The sequence below is a fragment of the Tachyglossus aculeatus genome, chromosome 9 (genome assembly GCF_015852505.1).
Source record: "Tachyglossus aculeatus isolate mTacAcu1 chromosome 9, mTacAcu1.pri, whole genome shotgun sequence".
Taxonomy (NCBI): Eukaryota; Metazoa; Chordata; class Mammalia; order Monotremata; family Tachyglossidae; genus Tachyglossus; species Tachyglossus aculeatus.
In genome coordinates this window covers 26,309,615-26,327,614 of record NC_052074.1, presented here as the reverse complement: position 1 = coordinate 26,327,614, position 18,000 = coordinate 26,309,615, and the positions used below count along the sequence as shown (strand labels likewise).

Below are 18,000 nucleotides of genomic sequence, written 5' to 3'. Positions count from 1 at the left end.
GGGAATGGTGCCGGGGGGGGGGGCGGGGGGAGCCTTGTTTAATATTTTTAAATTACCAGAAGAAAATCCGATCGATGGTACCTGAATTATTCATGAATTGCTTTGACAACACACTCACACACGCACACACATACATACACCCGGCTACACACCCCTGATAATCTGGTTTTCTTTAATGGAGCCGTTCAGTCTGCCCTATTGCTTCTGGAAGGCTTGTTCTGTTCTTCCCTCTTTCTGACTTGTCTTTTCTCAACCCATAAATATGCCCTGAATTTTTAATATATTAAGATAGCATCTCTTTTGGCAAATCCTCCATTTTGCAGGCGTGAAATCAGAACGTTGGCAATCTTTCCCCCTCCGCCGCCCCCTTCGCATGCCCTTAACGGATCAGACTGGATGATTTGTCTTTCGGATCCTCAAAAAGGAAACGTTATTCTGGGGAGGTCCTAGACTGCTCTATTTGAAATGCAAAGATCTTTCTCAAATCCTCAGCCTCAGTATCAACAATTGATCCATCAATCACCAAGATCCAATTCCAGTCCCGAAATGAATAGGAACCCTTGGGCTTTCCACCACCCCAGCCACTGGGGTGGCAGATTCATTCAATCGTATTTATTGAGCGCTTACTGTACTGTGTGCAGAACACTGTACTAAGCGCTAGATTGGGCACAGAGCACCATGCCCTTCCCAGAACGGCACCTGCTCTTCCTCTCAATCAATCAATCAATCAATCGTATTTATCAAGCGCTTTCTGTGTGCAGAGCACTGTACTAAGTGCTTGGGGGAGTACAGTTTAACTGTACTTAAATTTTAAAGTTAAAAATACTTAAACTGTACTTAAGTACTTAAAGTACTGTACTTAGAGTTGGTAGCTCTGCTCCTTATGCTCTGCCACATTTGTGGAGAAACAATGAAGCCTGCACTGTTTTGCTCTCTGCTTTGTTAACTTTCTTTAAAGAGATAGATGATTATCTTTCCCTCTCTCCCAATCCCTGTTGACTTTCTTGCCTACTCATTAGTCTACAAAATGGGAATTAAATACTTGTTCTACTTCCTTTAGAACATGAGCCCCTTGTGGGACGGGAACTGTGTCCAATCCAATAATCTTCTATCTATTCCAGCATTTAGTACAGTGCCTGGCACGTAGGAAACACCTAACAATGCTTAGAGTCTCTAGACTTTTAAGGCTTGGCAGAGAAGCCAGAGATTTCTGAACCCAATAAAGGGAGTCAGGAAGCCGGAGTTCTAATCCCAGATCTGTCACCTGCCCTTTCGGTGACCTTCGGCAGGTCACTTAGCTTCTCCATGCCTCAATTTCCTCAGGATTAAATATCTCTTTTCCCGTCCCCTTAAGATGAAAACCTAGTATGGGACAGGAACTGGATCTGCTCTGATTTGATCGATTGATTGATTTTTAAGCTCCCTGTGGGCAGGGAACATGTCTGCTAAGTCCGTTGTGCTTTTCCAAGTGCTTAGTGCAGTGCTCTGCACATAGTAAGCTCTCAATAAATACCATTTATTGATTGATTGATTGATTCCTTTGAATCTACCCTGGTGCCTGAATTTTTTTTCTTCGAGGGAGCTGCTATTCTGCTGTTCCCCATAATCCGCGGAGCTCAGAGGCACCCGCATTTGACTGTCTGGAAAGGGCTCCAAAGGGAGACTTGCTTAATTTCTCAGTATCTCAGTTTCCTCATCTACAAAATGGGAATTAAATGCTTGTTCTACTTCCTTTGGAACGGGAGCCCCTTGTGGAACAGGAACTGTGTCCGATCTGATAATCTTGTATCTATCCCAGCATGTAGTGCAGTGTCTGGCACATAGGAAACGCTTAACAGATATGACAATTCTTACTATTAAGAATGGCTTTCTCACAGTCCCTCTCCTGAAAATACTCCTTTCCCCCTCTTGCCTTCCTATGGTGCACTGGGGGCCTGGGAAGGCCGTCCCCTCTCTGACCGTTCCATGTGCAGTGAGGATGGCACTCCATGGAATAATGGATCCAGCACGGGCCTCGGAGCCAGAAGGTCATGGGTTTTAGTCCCAGCTCTGCCACCTATCTGCTGTGTGACCTTGGGCTAGTCACTTCTGTGGGTCTCAGTTTCCTCATCTATAAAATGGGGATTGAGACTGTGAGCCCCACTTGGGACAGGGACAGTGTCCAACTCAATTGGCTTGTATCCACTCCAGTACCTAATAAATCCAATTATTATTTGTTCCCATCCCCAAACCTCCATTGCCAGCATCTCCTTTGTATGACCTTCGGCAGGTCACTTAGCTTCTCCGTGCCTCACTTTCCCCAGGATTAAATCTCTCTTTTCCCGTCCCCTTAAACTGAAAACCTAGCTGCCCAACTTTGGGCCTAAATGAGCAAGCTGGAGCCCGCTAAGAGTACTCTACCTTCACTAGAGCCCACCTGGGAAATTCCAAATCTGCCCTTAGCCTACCCAGGCCCGGCAGGGCTCACACAGGGAGCCGGAAGAAGCAAAGAAGTCCAGGAGCCGAATCTAACCTACCGGTCGGTCTGAGAAATCAGCCAAGTATCCCTTTCCTAATTACATCTTATTCTCTCCTCTTTCCGTGTGAGCGCACAACATTTCCTGCCGCTCTGCTCCCTACGCTCTGCCACATTTGTCGAGGAACAATGAAGCCTGCATTGCTCTCTCTGCTTTGTTAACTTTCTTTAAAGAGATAGATGATTATCTTTCCCTCTCTCCCAATCCCTGTTGACTTTCTTGCCTACTCATTAGTCAGTCCCCTCCGCTCCGACAAGGCTGGTTGGCAAGGGCTTCCGCATGGATCTTGAGCTCTCCTCTCTCTCTCTCTCTCTCTGTGTGCGAGAGTCAGCCCCCCATGAAGAGCCTAAAGCTGCTGAACCCCATCCCTGACCGCTGGCTTCCCATTTCCATTCCTCTTCCTTTTCCCTTCCCTGACTTGCAGAATTTCCAAGGAGGCACCCTGGCAGATGGATAGGGCAGAAGACTGTGAGTCATGAAATCTATGTTTTAATCCAGTTCCATCGCTTGCCTGCTTTGTCACCTTGGGCAAGATACAGGACTTCTCTGGGCCTCAATAATCATAATTGTGGTATTTGTTAAGGGTGGTCTATGTACCAAACATTGTACTAAGCGCAGGGGTAGATGCAAGATAACCAGGTTGGACATAGGCTCGCTGTGTAAGTGTGAGGGTGAATAGCTATTGTTTTCCCATTTTACAGATGAGGAAACTGAGGCAGAAAGAAGTGACTTGCCCAAAGTCACTCAGCAGGCCAGGGAGGAGCTGGGATTACAACTCTAGCTCTCTGAACCACAGAACTCTGCCCTTCCCACAAGGGGGACAAAGGGGCTAACCACCCGATTTTGAAAAGCAGCTTGACTTCCCAGCTCTGCCGTGTATCTTCTGTATGACCTTAACTTCTCTGTGCCTCAGTTTTCTCAACAGTAAAATGGGGGACTGTGAGCCTCATGCGGGACAGGGATTATTTCCAACCTGGATAACCTGGAGGTCGGGAGATGGGAGGGACCCGAAGCAGGTCTATTTATTTATTTATTTATTTATTTATTTATTTATTTGTACATACTTATTCTATTTATTTTATTTTGTTAATATGTTTTGTTTTTTTCTCTGTCTCCCCCTTCTAGACTGTGAGCCCGCTGTTGGGTAGGGACCATCTCTATATGTTGCCAACTTGTACTTCCCAAGCGCTTAGTACCGTGCTGTGCACACAGTAAGTGCTCAATAAACACAATTGAATGAATGAATGAATCTCTATATGTTGCCAACTTGTCCTTCCCAATTAGTCCAGTGCTCTGCACATAGTAAGAGCTCAATAAACACGATTGAATGAATGAATGACTCTCTATAGGTTGCCAACTTGTCCTTCCCAAGCGCTTAGTACAGTGCTCTGCACACAGTAAGTGCTCAATAAATACGATTGAAGGAATGAATGAATAAATAACCTCATCTCTTCCTGAGCACTTAGAACGGTGCTTGTCTCACTGGAAGCACTTAACAAATACCATTACCATTATCATTATTGTTGGGGTTGGAGTTTTGGCCCCTTGCTTTGGGCATTTTGGGTTTCCTCTTTTGTCAAATGCGGACTAGCCCTTTGGCCTCCCTCCCTGGAGGTGTTTTGATGCAAGAGAAGCAGCGTGACCTTATGAAAAGAGCACGAGCCCAGGACTCAGAGAACATGGGTTCTAATCGGGCTCCACCGCATGTCTGCTGTTCACAGCTTTAAATGTGGCAGGTTTTCCCTCGACCACACCTCTGTCTCCGGGCTTAGACTTCCCACGCTCCACCCTTCCGGCGTCTTTCATGGTTTTCCTGAATCTGTGCTCATCCCGGGGTTGTGAGGATTTGGGAGCTGAGAATGAATATTTCAAACCAGATGAACCAAGCTCCTTCTCTCCCTCTTCTCCCTCCAATTTTGGTTATTTGTTTCCCTCCTTTTTACTTGAGATTTAAAAAAAAAAATTTCCCGGCTTGGACGACCTCTGAAACACAGTGAAGCAGGAGGAAGTGTTTATCTAATGACAGCTCCCCGTAGCCCAGCCACACTTAACGGGTTTATTTTCATTATGATGGCAATTTTCGGGCTGCGTGCTGCTATTTTCACTTGCAGCGAGGTATTAAATCGAAATTACCCCAGATGTAATTGTCGTACGGAATAATGCTGGACATGCTGAATTGAACGCTTTTTTAAGCTAGGGTTTTATTTCCACTGCCTAGGGGAAACCAGGCCTGGGTGACTCTGGTGAGGTGGGGGCTGAAGTGCCTGGGAGCAAGAAGCCGGTGGCTGATTCATTCATTCAATAGTATTTGTTGAGCACTTACTGTGTGCAGAGCACTGTACTAAGCGTTGGGAAGTACAAGTTGGCAACATGTAGAGACGGTCCCTACCCAACAATGGGATCACAGTCAAGAAGGAGGAGACAGACAACAAAACAAAACATGTGGACAGGTGTCAAGTCATCAGAACAAAAAGAATTAATGCAAAATGCACATCATTAACAAAATAAATAGAATAGTAAATATTTACAAGTAAAATAAATAGAGTAATAAATCTGTACATACATATATACAGGTGCTGTTGGGAGGGGAAGGAGGTAGGGTGGGAGGATGGGGAGGAGGAGAGGAAAAAGGGGGCTCAGTCTGGGAAGGCCTCTTGGGGAGGTGAGCTCTCAGTAGGGCTTTGAAGGGAGGAAGAGAGCTAGTTTGGTGGAAAAATCATTTCATGCTGCCCCATATCTACCTGGATTCCCTGGGAGGTGTGTAGGTCAATCCTCTAAAAAATCCATTCACTCCCTGCTTCCTCCAAGACCCCTCGGTCCTTGTTATTTTGTTCATTTATTCATACGAAATAACGATAAACAGACACATTCTCTGCCCACAGTGAGCATACGGTCTAGAGGGGTTTGTCCAAGGCCACACAGCAGACAAGTGTTGCGTTGTCACTTCTCGTCCACAAGTGTTGACAACGAGCCACTTGGGTTATACTCTCTGAAGCTCTTAGTACGGTGCTCTGCACACTGAAAGTGCTCAATAAATACAGTTGAATGACTGAATGACTTAGCAGAAGCAGAAGGGTTATCTCAACCAACGGCTTTTGGAAAATATATTGCTCTCTTCACATTGTGTGGGAGCTTGAAGGGAAGTCTGACCAATGGGGGTTGGACCAAATTGTCACCCAAAACATAAGGCCATAGAATTACAGAAATACCTAATGCTGATGGCCCAAGGTTTATTAATAATAATAATAACGATAAGATCATAATTATGGTATTATGGCACCAGACAACTCCATTTTAGCTTTTTGGAATCCAGTTTGTGTGCTGTAACCTATATCTACCCCAATGCTTGGCACAAAGGTAGCTCTTAACAAATTATACACATAGAAACAAATATATAACCAATATCTATGTTGTATATTTATTGTATGGTATTTATTTATTGTATACTTATTGTATGTATATAATTTATGAAGAGCCTACTGTGTGCCGGGCACCTAGGGTAGATACAAAGTTGGACACAGTCCACATCCTACATGAGGCTCACGGTCTTAATCCTCATTTTACAGATGAGATAACTGAGGCCCAGAGAAGTTAAGTAACTTGCCCAGGGTGACAGAACGGACAAGTGACTTCCCTTCAAAGCCCTACTGAGAGCTCACCTCCTCCAGGAGGCCTTCCCAGACTGAGCCCCTTTTTTCCTCTCCTCCTTCCCATCCCCCCGCCCTACCTCCTTCTCCTCCCCATAGCACCTGTGTATATGTTTGTACAGATTTATTACTCCATTTTATTTGTACATATTTACTATTCCATTTATTTTGTTTTGATAATATGTTTTGTTTTGTTTTGTTGTCTGTCTCCCCCCTCTAGACTGTGAGCCCGCTGTTGGGTAGGGACCGTCTCTATATGTTGCCAACTTGTACTTCCCAAGCGCTTAGTACAGTGCTCTGCACACAATAAGCGCTCAATAAATACGATTGAATGAATGAACGAATGGTGGAGCCAGAATTAAAACCCTGGTCCTTCTGTCCTTCTCTCCACTAGGCCAGGTTGCTTTTCTAATGCTCATGTGTCTCTTTCCCCAGGTGTACTACGTTGCGCTACCGCCCGGACCTCCCCTCCACAAGCATCATCATCACCTTCCACAACGAAGCCCGTTCCACCCTCCTCAGAACCATCAGGAGGTAGGCAGGCTTCAGTCCCCTCAACAGACCTCTACCAACGCTTAAAACAGTGCTTTGCACATAGTAAGCGCTTAATAAATGCCATCATTATTATTATTACCACCGCGTTCCCACAAAGCCCAAGGAAACACTCTCCACCCATTGCACAGAAGGTGGGAGAGGTAGTAGCTTGCCGCTGCAGTAGTAATAATAGTAGTAGTAATAATAATAATGATGGCATTTATTAAGCACTTACTATGTGCAAAGCACTGCTCTAAGCATTGGGGAGGTTACAAGGTGATCAGGTTGTCCCACGGGGGGCTCATAGTCTTCATCCCCATTTTTACAGATGAGGTAACTGAGGCCCGGAGAAGTGAAGTGACTTGTCCAAAGTCACACAGCTGACAATTGGCGGAGCCAGAATTTGAACCCATGACCTCTGACTCCAGAGCCCGGGCTCTTTCCACTGAACCAGGCTGCTTCTCTAGTAATGATGGTATTTGTTAAGCACTTACTATGTGCAAAGCACTGTTCTAAGCGCTAGGGAGGTTACAAGGTGACCAGGTTGTCCCACGGGGGGCTTACGGTTTTAATCCCCATTTTACAGATGAGGTAACTGAGGCCCAGAGAAGTGAAGTGACTTGCCCAAAGTCACACAGCTGACAATTGGAGGAGCCCGGATTTGAACCCATGACCTCTGACTCCAAAGCCCAGGCTCTTTCCACTGAGCCACGCTGCTGCTCTAGTAGTAGCGGCAGTAGTAATAATAGTGATGATGGTATTTGTTAAACGCTTACTATAGGTCAGGCGCTGAGGATGGATGCAAGCAATCATCATCATCATCATCAATCGTATTTATTGAGCACTTACTGTGTGCAGAGCACTGGACTAAGCGCTTGGGAAGTACAAAATTGGCAACATATGTGTACAATCGAGTTGTACACAGTCCCCTGTCCCACGTGGGGCTCACAGTCTCCATCCCATTTTACAGATGAGGTAACTGAGGTACAAAGAGGTCAAATGAGTTGCCCAAGGTCACACAGCGGATAAGTGGCAGAGCCAGGACTAGAACCCCTGACCATCTGACTCCCATGACCGTACTCTAGCCACTAGGCCATTCTGCTTAGCAGAAGCAGCAGCTTATCATTGAGCATCCACTTGTGTGGGGCACTGTTATTGATTCATGGGGAGTACAGAGAATAATGATGATTATTATTAAGAACAGTGCTCAGTGCTTAGAACAGTGCTTTGCACATAGTAAGCGCTTAACAAACACCATCATTATTATTATTATTTGTTAAGCGCTTAACTATGTGCCAGGCACTGTACTAAGCTCTGGGGTGTATACAAGCAAGAGAATGAAGTAATGAGTCCACGAGGAGCTTGCACTTTAATAAGGGACATTAACATCACCCAGTTCTCAGATTGCTGATAGGCCCAAGGATTCTGGAGCCCACAGGAACCCCTGCTCTCTTATATAACACGGCTCCACCACTTCAATCAGTCAATCAATTGTACTTATTGAGCACTTACTGTGTGCAGAGCATTGTACTAAACACTTGGGAGAGTACCATACAACAGAGTTGGCAGCGAGGGCACAAAGAAAACAAATCCAGCCCTTAGAGAGATGGAGTCAGGGATCCAGAGCTAACCCTTCCTTCACTACTGATATGTTTTGTGACCGTAGGCCATGCTTCAGATGATGGAATCTTTGTCTCAAGAGGCTTTTAAAACATTGGAAGCCTTCAATTCCCCTCTTGGGTGGTGGAGTTTATTAAACATGTCATCTTTCCTGAGGACAAGAGAGGGGCCAGCTGACTTCTCCCCATTTCTTCACTCTAAGTTGCTGCGTCTTAGACTCCCCACCCTGTATCTCTTTAAAGAAATGAGATAACGTCTGTAGATCACTTTAAACTCATTGGAGCAAGGCGCTGGAGACAAGGTATTATTGTTTACTTGACTGGGCCCGGCGGTAAAATACCCGCAATACCATAGAGCTCAGTCTTGTCTCAGACCGCCAGCCCAGGCCCCAGATTTATAAGGTCTCATTAAACCCAATTGCTTGCAGAGGGAGACAAACGGATCGGTCACTAATCAGGACAAACGGCCGCCAGGGTTTAGAGGAAGAAAGCGAGATTGAAACCAACCGGGTCAGGGAGAGTACAGTGAGTTCAGAGAGACTTCAGAAAATCCCTCCAATGGACAGACCCTGCGATGGTCAGGCCAGTGCTTGGAGTGAAGAATTTGGACATAAAATCGGAGATTCTACAGGCTACAATATTTTCCTGGTGGAAGGCGATTTTTCCTGCTGTTGACCGATGAGGGTTTGGCAGTGATTCTTTTATTTTTATTATTTTTTTAAATGGTATTTGTTAAGCGCTTGTGTGTGCCAGGCACTCGACTAAGTGCTGGGATAGATTCATGGTTGGACGCAGTCCAAGTCCCACATGGGGCTCACAGTTTTAATCCCCACTTTTAAAATGAGGTAACAAAACGTCCCTTCACGTTTCAGTTCCTTGTCCTGCAAGGCAGAGGAATTATGAGAAGAAAGGAAAGAGGAGAAAACACCCAGGAATTCACCAATGCAGTCACTTGCAGGGAAGCAGAGATTCTGGGGGAACAAGGGAAGTGGGTAAAAGGGAAAGTCTCAAAAGGGGCCATGTAAAAACCAAGCAGCAAGCACTCAACTCCAGTCTTCCTTGATTGCATTAGACGAGTATTACTGTTCATCTGTACACTGGACTAGACTGGACTGTGGGTTTGCTGTGTCTTTTCCCCAAGGTTCATTGCATTTTAAAAGGAGGTGAAATGGGGCCTGGCCCTTTTTTAGACATCACCTTGGACAAGATCCCTGCTCAACTAGACGCTGTCTGTCTCCAGGGGAACAAGGGACCCCAAAAGAGCGTACGGCTGCTGTTACTTGAGGATATTCATTTCAGTTGCAGTCTGGGGCTTTCTCCTAGGTCATAGAGCACACAGGAGCTTGTTGTTCTGATAATAATAATAATAATTATACTAATTCCACATCCCCAATCTTCCCAACCCCCATTCTTCCATTCCCCCATATCCCCATCCCCAGTCATTCAATCATTTTACTGAGTGCTTGCTGTGTGCAGAGCACTATGCTAAGCGCTTGGTAGAGTACAATTTAACAGAGTTGGTAGATACATTCCCTGGTCCACAACAAGCTTAAAGTCTAGAGGGGGAGAGAGACATTAATATAAATAAATAGAGTATGGATATATCTATATATGTATATCTCATCCTCCCATCCTCCCATCAATCCACCCCCCATCCCCATCCTACATCCTCCCATTTCCCCATTCCTGTTCTCTCTTGGCACCCCCAACCAATGAAAACCGTTCCTTATTCTGACCTGCCTTTTCCTGGACCTGCGGGGGTTGGAAAGGGAATGGAAAGCAGAGGTTCCCAGAGCTTTTGGGCCTATGTCCAGTTTCATACACTAATCCACATCCAAGTGAACTTAAAAGCAATATTAACCTTCACTGAAGTTTCAGTGAAAGAACTTGGAAGGTAAGTGTGGCTTAGTGGAAACAGCAAAGACCTAATAGACATAGAACCTGGGTTCTCATTCTGGCTCCGCTACTTGCCTGCTGTGTGACCTTGGGCAAGTAACTTGACTTTTCCGCGTCACAAGTTCCTCATCCTTAAAATGGGGATTTGATGCCTGTTCTCCTTTCTACTTAGACTGGGGGTCCCATGTGGGACAAGGACTGTGTCCAATTTATCTTCCATTTATTCATTCAATCATCTCTATTAAGTGCTTACCATGTTCCATCTACCGTAGCACTAGTTCAGTGCTTGGCACACAGAGAAGCAGCATAGCTCAGTGGAAAGAGCAGGGGCTTTGGAGTCAAAGGTCAGGTGTTCAAATCCCGGCCCTGCCAACTGTCAGCTGTGTGACTTTGGGCAAGTCATTTAAATTCTCTGGGCCTCAGTTCCCTCATCTGTAAAATGGGGATTAAAACTGTGAGCCACCCGTGGGACAGCCTGATCACCTTGTAACGTCCCCAGCACTTAGAACAGTGCTTTTCACATAGTAAGCGCTTAACAAATACCATTACTATTATTATTATATTATTATATTATATTATATTATATTATATTATTATTATTATTACAAATACATCAGTTATTATTTTTATCCCTTTCAAGGATTAGTGCAATACGATGTGGTGGGGAAGGGTGCGGGGAGACAGTCCTCTGAGGCCCTCTTCCTCCACCACCGTTCCCAGCTGTTCCATTTATGACCCTGCTGTACTTTGGGATCCTCTCATTCCAACCCTCTCCCTCTCCCATTTCTGTGGAGCCTGTGGACCTGGGGCAGACCATCTCCTTTCTATCTCCTTCAGAGAATCTCACACCATTGGGCCCAGCAGCCTCGGCTTTAGCCGAGCTGTGGGACAGGGTAAATGATGGGTACATTGAGACAGAAAGAGAGCTCCTTTGAGGAATAGAAAAATCTTCTCCCCCATTAAAGTTCCCATAGAGATTCCCATTGAAAAGTTCCTCGTAGGCTGGATTATGGTTGGGGTTAGTCACCTCTTTGTTTAATACTTTCCAAGTGCTCAAGTGGACATCTAGCAAGCACCCAATAAATTCTATTCTTTCTACTACTGGAACCCTTGGTATGTCCAGAGAGATCTAGAACCCACTGAGGACTCCAGAAAGATGCTCTTCTCCATGTTCTTTCTTCTCGGGAGAAGCAGTGTGGCATAGTGGAAAGAGCACAGAACTGGGAGTTGGGAGATCTGGGTTCTAAACCAGACTCTACCACTTGCCTATTGGGTCACTTAGCTTCTCTGGGCCTCTTTTCCTCAACTGAAATGGGGATCGAGAATACCTGTGTTCTCTTCCCTTTAGACAGTGAGCCCCATATGGGACAGGGACTGTGTCTGATCTGATCGCACTGAATCAACCCAAGCTTCAGTAGATTCTCCCTCTAGTCTGACTGGTCAGTCTTGCTGTGCAGAACAGAGGAAGACCTCCTATCAGTCCCTTCCCAGACAGTTTAATCACTACTGTCTCCATCACGGGAATTAGGGGACTCCTAGAGGGAAGAGGGAAGCCTCTCTCTTTCCCCTGCCAGGATTCTCAAGGCAGATGGCCCTTGCCCCTGTTCCCAGAACAGGACTCCTGCCTGAACTGACCTAAACTCAGACATTTAGGCAGGGACATTCCTTCACCCTGGTCTTCCTTCCCGCTGGTTTGGGGTGATACCCATAGAACACAATTACTCCTCAGAGTTCTCCAAAGCACTCAGTCATTCTGCCCCGGGCCCTGCCATCCCTCCATTGCTCTGATTAAAAGAGCACAAACCAGCCAGGTGTTACTATGGAATGCCGTAATTAGCACTTACTGCTGACGATTCTTTTTTTTCCCTTCCGAAACCTTGGACATTTTTTATTCGCTAATCATCTCTCCCTACAACTGAGCGAGGAGCCCCACACACGATTTACCTTTTGATGTTCACATAAGAGAACTCTTGAATTTCAAAGAGCTGGCGGGGATTTGAGGGAATAAAATGCAGAAGCTGCAGCCGTAATCAAACCTCATTATGGTTTTATTCTTTGAGTGATTTCCCCCGCCCCCCCCCCCAATCCCTTCTCCATCCCTCCTTAATCAGTGGGTTGCTTCATTTTTTTTCCATCATGATCGTGGGGAGGGTCCCCTATCCTCCCTCTTCCAAGGCCTAGTTTCACCTGACTGCCCCCTCCAACCTCTTCTCGGCTCAGGGCAGCCAGGGGAGGGCTGAGGTTATTGTGTTGTGCTTTTATCCACACTCTCTGCTGCTTACCATGGTGAGAATTAAGATTTCATAAATAAAGAGAGCTCCAGGGTAAAGTTCTCTGGGTAAAGGGACATGGAGCAGCCGGTCCAAAGGGGTGAACAGAAAGCTGAGTGAACAGGGTCCCGGGATTTGCAAAATTGTCAGAAGGGCCCTGAAGACCTTAAGGGGTCAGGATATTTTGGCAGGACTTTCCCAGGCATTGGCTGTGTATGGAGCTGGGGAGTGAGAGGGTGGGGCTAATTCTACAGGGGACGGAAAATGATGCAATTCCGAATAGTTGCAGCAGAGGAGAGGAGATCTGGGGTTTGTGGGGATTACTGTGGAGCTGTGGATGAGGGGAAGAGGCAGTGTTTAATCAATCAATTAATCAATGATATTTATTGCACTCACTAGATGCAGAGAACTGGTTTGAGAAAGTACAACAGAGTTGGCAGACACATTTCCTGCACATGATGAACCCATAGTCTAGAGGGGGGAGACAGACATTACTATAAATAAATCAATTACGGATATATACATAAGCGCCGTGAAGGTGCTTATCAAGTACTTAAAGGATACAGATCCAAGTGATGTTGAAGGGAGAGGGAGTAAGGTAAGAGAGAGCTCAATCAGGGAAGACCTCCTGGAGGAGATGTGACTTTAACAAGGTTTTGAAGGTGGAGGGAGTGGTGGTCTGTCGAATATGGAAGGGAAGAGAGTTCCAGCCTAGAAAGAGGATACGGGCAGGAGGTCGGCAACGAGATTGGCGAGATCTAGCTACAGTGAGTAAAGTGACTTTGGAGGAACAAAATGTGTGGACCCCCGGCCCACGTCATCCCCCTGGCCTGGAATGCCCTCCCTCTGCCCATCCGCCAAGCTAGCTCTCTTCCCCCCTTCAAGGCCCTACTGAGAGCCCACCTCCTCCAGGAGGCCTTCCCAGACTGAGCCCCCTCCTTCCTCTCCCCCTCCTCCCCCTCCGCCTTACCTCCTTCCCTTCCCCACAGCACCTGTATATATGTTTGTTCGCATTTATTACTCTATTTATTTATTCTACTTGTACATACCTATTTTATTTATTTTATTTTGTTAATATGTTTTGTTTTGTTCTCTGTCTCCCCCTTCTAGACTGTGAGCCAACTGTTGGGTAGGGACCGTCTCTATATGTTGCCAACTTGTACTTCCCAAGTGCTTAGTACAGTGCTCTGCACATAGTAAGCACTCAATAAACACAATTGATTGATTGATTGACTGGGTTGTAATAGGAAATTAGCGAGGTAAAATAGGAAGGGGGCTTTAAAGTCCAAGATAAGAAGCTTCTGTTTGATGTGGAGACTGATGGATAACCACTGGAGCTCCTCGATGAATGGAGAGATATGGAGGGAACTTTTTTTTTAGGAAAATGACCCAGGCAGGGAAGAGCAGTTGTGTGCAGAGAACGACTCAGATTAGAGATCCTCCTGGCCAAGGGATCTGTTTCCCTCGGCTGTTAGTTTATCACCTTTAACCATCACTCTGGCCAGGCATCAGTATGGCTATAGCAATGCCCAGTTTTCATACTCTACCACTGCCCTAACATCTTTCCCCACATCTCCTGATTCCTTCCCATCCTGCTAAATCCTGGACTCTCTCAGATCCCTCTTCGAACTCTTGCCCAATCCCCTGGAAGGCTGCAGCAGGACATGGGGCTATTATTTCACTGCACTGACGTAGAAGAAGAATTGAAATCAAGACGCTGAACTCCTGATTCTCCCCCCACCCTCCCTGAGCTATCTGTAGCCTCCAGGTGCTTCTGCTCCACTCAAGCGATTTACAGCTGTTGTGCCTGTGGTTCATTTATTTTAAATAGATCCAGAATCTTTCAAGCAAGGAGAAGGCATACAAAATAGCTAATCAAAACAAGTTTGATAGGGGATTGGGAGAGGTGGTATGGTTTTACCTCTGTACTGGGTCCTGCTTCTGAGACCCTCTATGACTAGATGGGTGTTCCCAAACAGCAAAGGAGGCAGGGAACAAGGCGAGGACGTGGTAACGTATGCTAAACTGTAAGAAATCTTACAAAAGAAACAACATGGTCTAGGGGAAAGAGTGCAGCCCTGAGAGTCAGGAGGACCTGGGTTATAATCCTGACTCTGCCATTTGCCTGCTGGGTGAATTTATGCAAGTAACAACTTCTCTGTGGCTCAGTTTCCTCATCTGCAAAATGGGGATTAAATAACTGTTCTCACTCACCCTTAGCCTCTGAGCCCATGTGGGCTGATTATTTTGCTTTTAGTAGTACAGTACAGGACATATTGTAAGCACTTAATGACATACCACGATTATCGATATTAAATCCATTTACATTATGTAGTCAGTTCTGCCTTGACATGTATTTTCACTCTGGATTTTGCTAAAACGTTGTTGTGGAATTGAGGAACTTTCTTCTGATAATGTGCATCTGTCCGAACAGAACAGAATGCAGTATTAGAAGAAACAGTTTTGTAAACAGATATGGTGTTGAACGGGCCACATGTTTCCCTAAGACACAAGATTCTTCAGGAATACAGCCCTGAATTATAGGAGGACTAACTATTGAACTCTCATTTTAAGAATACCAGGTTGATTCATTCATTCATTCAATTGTATTTATTGAGCACTTACTGTGTGCAGAGCGCTGTTCTCGGTGGGTAGCTCTGATAATTTAGCAAGTTCTCAGCATCTAAACACCAATCTAACATTAATGTGTTCTGGGTTCATGGTAGGCCTCTGTAGGCTATGGGGTTGGCATGGCTCTTCTATAAGGATTCTCTTCAGTGATCTTTCCGAAAATACAAGCATGTGGGATTTGCAAAGGTTCACAAAGTGACCTGAAATGTCCCTGAGACACTGCAGTTAATTCTCCTTTGGAGTTTCCCTTCCTTTTCTAGCTTCCTTATGAAACAGAAAATTTCTTCTCCTGCCTCCTTTTCTTCATGTTTTGTTTTCTGCCTCCAATAGCTGTAGTGATTTTCCTTCTCCCTGTCCCACAGCGTGCTAAACCGCACCCCGATGCATCTGGTTCATGAGATCATACTGGTAGATGACTTCAGTGATGACCGTAAGTAGCATTTATTCTCTCTCTCTGCCTCTTGTTAGGACCCCCCCACTAAAACCAAGTCTTCAAAGACTTCCCTGACCAGATCGATATTTGGAAGGTCTGACCCAATCCTGAGGCGTATTGAAGAACTTGAGAGTGGACTTTCACACCCCCAAGTTTATACACTTTCCCAGATGCTGGATCCTGGCTCCGCCACTTGTCAACTGTGTGACTTTGGGCAAGTCACTTCACTTCTCTGAGCCTCAGTTCCCTCATCCGTAAAATGGAGATTAGGACTGTGAGCCCCACGTGGGACAACCTGATCACCTTGTATCCTCCCCGGAGCTTAGAGCAGTGCTTTGCACATAGTAAGTGCTTTACAAATGCCATTATTATTATTATTATTATTATTATTATCACTACCATCATCATTCATTCATTCACTCATTCAATCATATTTACTGAACGCTTACTGTGTGCAGAGCACTTCTTAGAACAGTGCTTTGCACATAGTAAGCGCTTAATAAATGCCATTATTATTATTACTAAGTTCATGGGAAGTACAAGTTGGCAACATATAGAGACGGTCCCTACCCAACAGTGGGCTCACAGTCTAGAAGGGGGAGACAGAGAACAAAACAAAACATATTAACAAAATAAAATAAATAGAATAAATATGTACAAGTAAAATAGAGTAATAAAATAAATAGAGTAATAAAATAGAGTAATAATAATAATCATCAATGACATTTATTGAGTGCTTACTATGTGCAGAGCACTGTACTAATCACTTGGGAGAGTACACTACATCAGAGTTGGTAAACAGGTTCCCTGCCCACGATGAGTTTACAGTCTAAAGTCTTGGTCCCTTTAAGTACCCATGATTTCAATGACCCATCGACCGGTATTAGCAGCCACAAATGCACCCAGGTAAATGAATGTTGCTGTGTTCTTCTTGGTTGATGACTTTATCTATCTGCACATCACACAACCAGAGGTAAAACCGGAATAAAGAGCATTTAAGAGTACTTTCAGCAGCCTCCATGATCCTTCCATCTTAGTCCAGCAGGGAAACCCAGGTGGCAGGTGATTAGGTGGGAGAGGAGTTGGGTGGGGAGGAGGGCTGTGGCTATTAGCTTGTTCAGTCTTGGCCAGCCCAGTCCCAGCCCACCTCCTTAGGTCCAGGGGTGGGCTTCCCTGAACTGGACTCTCCCACAGTGTGCTCCTTTAGGTCCCACCATTCCTGCATTGCTTCTCAGCGATCTTACTGGGCTCTTTGGAGTGGAATGAGATTCTACTTCTGAAGTTATCTGAAGAAAGGTATCAAGGTATCATCGGGTCTGATGCTTGTTTACAGGAAACCCATTTAAAGCCATTTTGCATTAAGTTAGCCATTCGGGTCATGCTGACACAGGCGATCAGTCAGTCTGACCTCACAGCTTGGTTGCTTTGCTGATTTTCAAAGGAAAGACCGGAAGATTATTACCAGAGGGCTAGGTGTTGGGGGAGCATAGCCTAGTTTTCTACCAATTGTTTGTCTTTTTAGCTCCCAGCCTCCCTCTGTCTCAGCTCCAGCCTCTGAGTTGAGTTCTGTGGCTCAAAAGAGGCACCCATGACCATTAAGTCTCTGGAGCCAGTAGTTGTGGGGAGGGAGGGAGGGTCCAGGAACACCCCTCCTGCCAGAGAAACACTTTAGGTTGTGCCAATGTTGGCTAACCCTTTTGTATGCTATCATTGCATGTCTGCTGTGTGACCTTAGGCAAGTCACTTCATTTCTCCACACCTCAGTTACCTTATCTGTAAAATGGGTCCAGGAACTGCGTCCTATACGATTAACTTATATCTACCCCAGTGCTTCAGACAGCTTGGCACAAAGTAGGCACTTAACAAGTACCATAAGTATTATTATTATTATTATGATCATTATACGGAACTGTGTCCTATATGATTAACTTGTATCTACCGCAGTGCTTTGAACAGTTTGGCACAATGTAAGCACTTAACAAGTACCATAAGTATTATTATTATTATTATCATTATACTGTGTGCCTGGCATGACACACGTGAAGCCACATGCTTCTCAGTGTCCAGGATCCGGGAGGGCATTCACAGGCCATCCAAGCCAGACTAGAACCACTGGTCTCTTCAATCAGTTGATCGATCATATTTATTGGATGCTTACTGTAATAATAATAATAATAATAATAATAATAATAATAATGGCATTTATTAAGCGCAAGCTAGCTCTCTTCCTTCCTTCAAGACCCTACTGAGAGCTCACCTCCTCTAGGAGGCCTTCCCAGACTGAGTCCCCTCCTTCCCCTCCCCCTCCTCCCCCTCTCCATCCTCCCCGCCTTGCCTCCTTCCCCTCCCCACAGCACCTGTATATATGCATATATGTTTGTATGTATTTATTACTCTATTTTATTTGTACATATTTATTCTATTTATTTTATTTTGTTAATGTGTTTTGTTCTC

The 18,000-nt window shown here is 45.3% G+C and overlaps 1 protein-coding gene across 2 annotated transcripts in view; it reads left to right on the top strand.

The window, feature by feature from the left end:
* Nucleotides 1–18,000, top strand: part of GALNT14 (polypeptide N-acetylgalactosaminyltransferase 14) — a 137,081-nt gene that overhangs the window by 84,636 nt on the left and 34,445 nt on the right. For both annotated transcript variants that reach the window (XM_038751704.1, XM_038751703.1), the window contains 2 exons: nucleotides 6,599–6,697; nucleotides 15,476–15,543. In XM_038751704.1, the coding sequence (XP_038607632.1) occupies nucleotides 6,599–6,697; nucleotides 15,476–15,543 (167 nt within the window). The remainder of the gene's footprint in view (nucleotides 1–6,598; nucleotides 6,698–15,475; nucleotides 15,544–18,000) is intronic.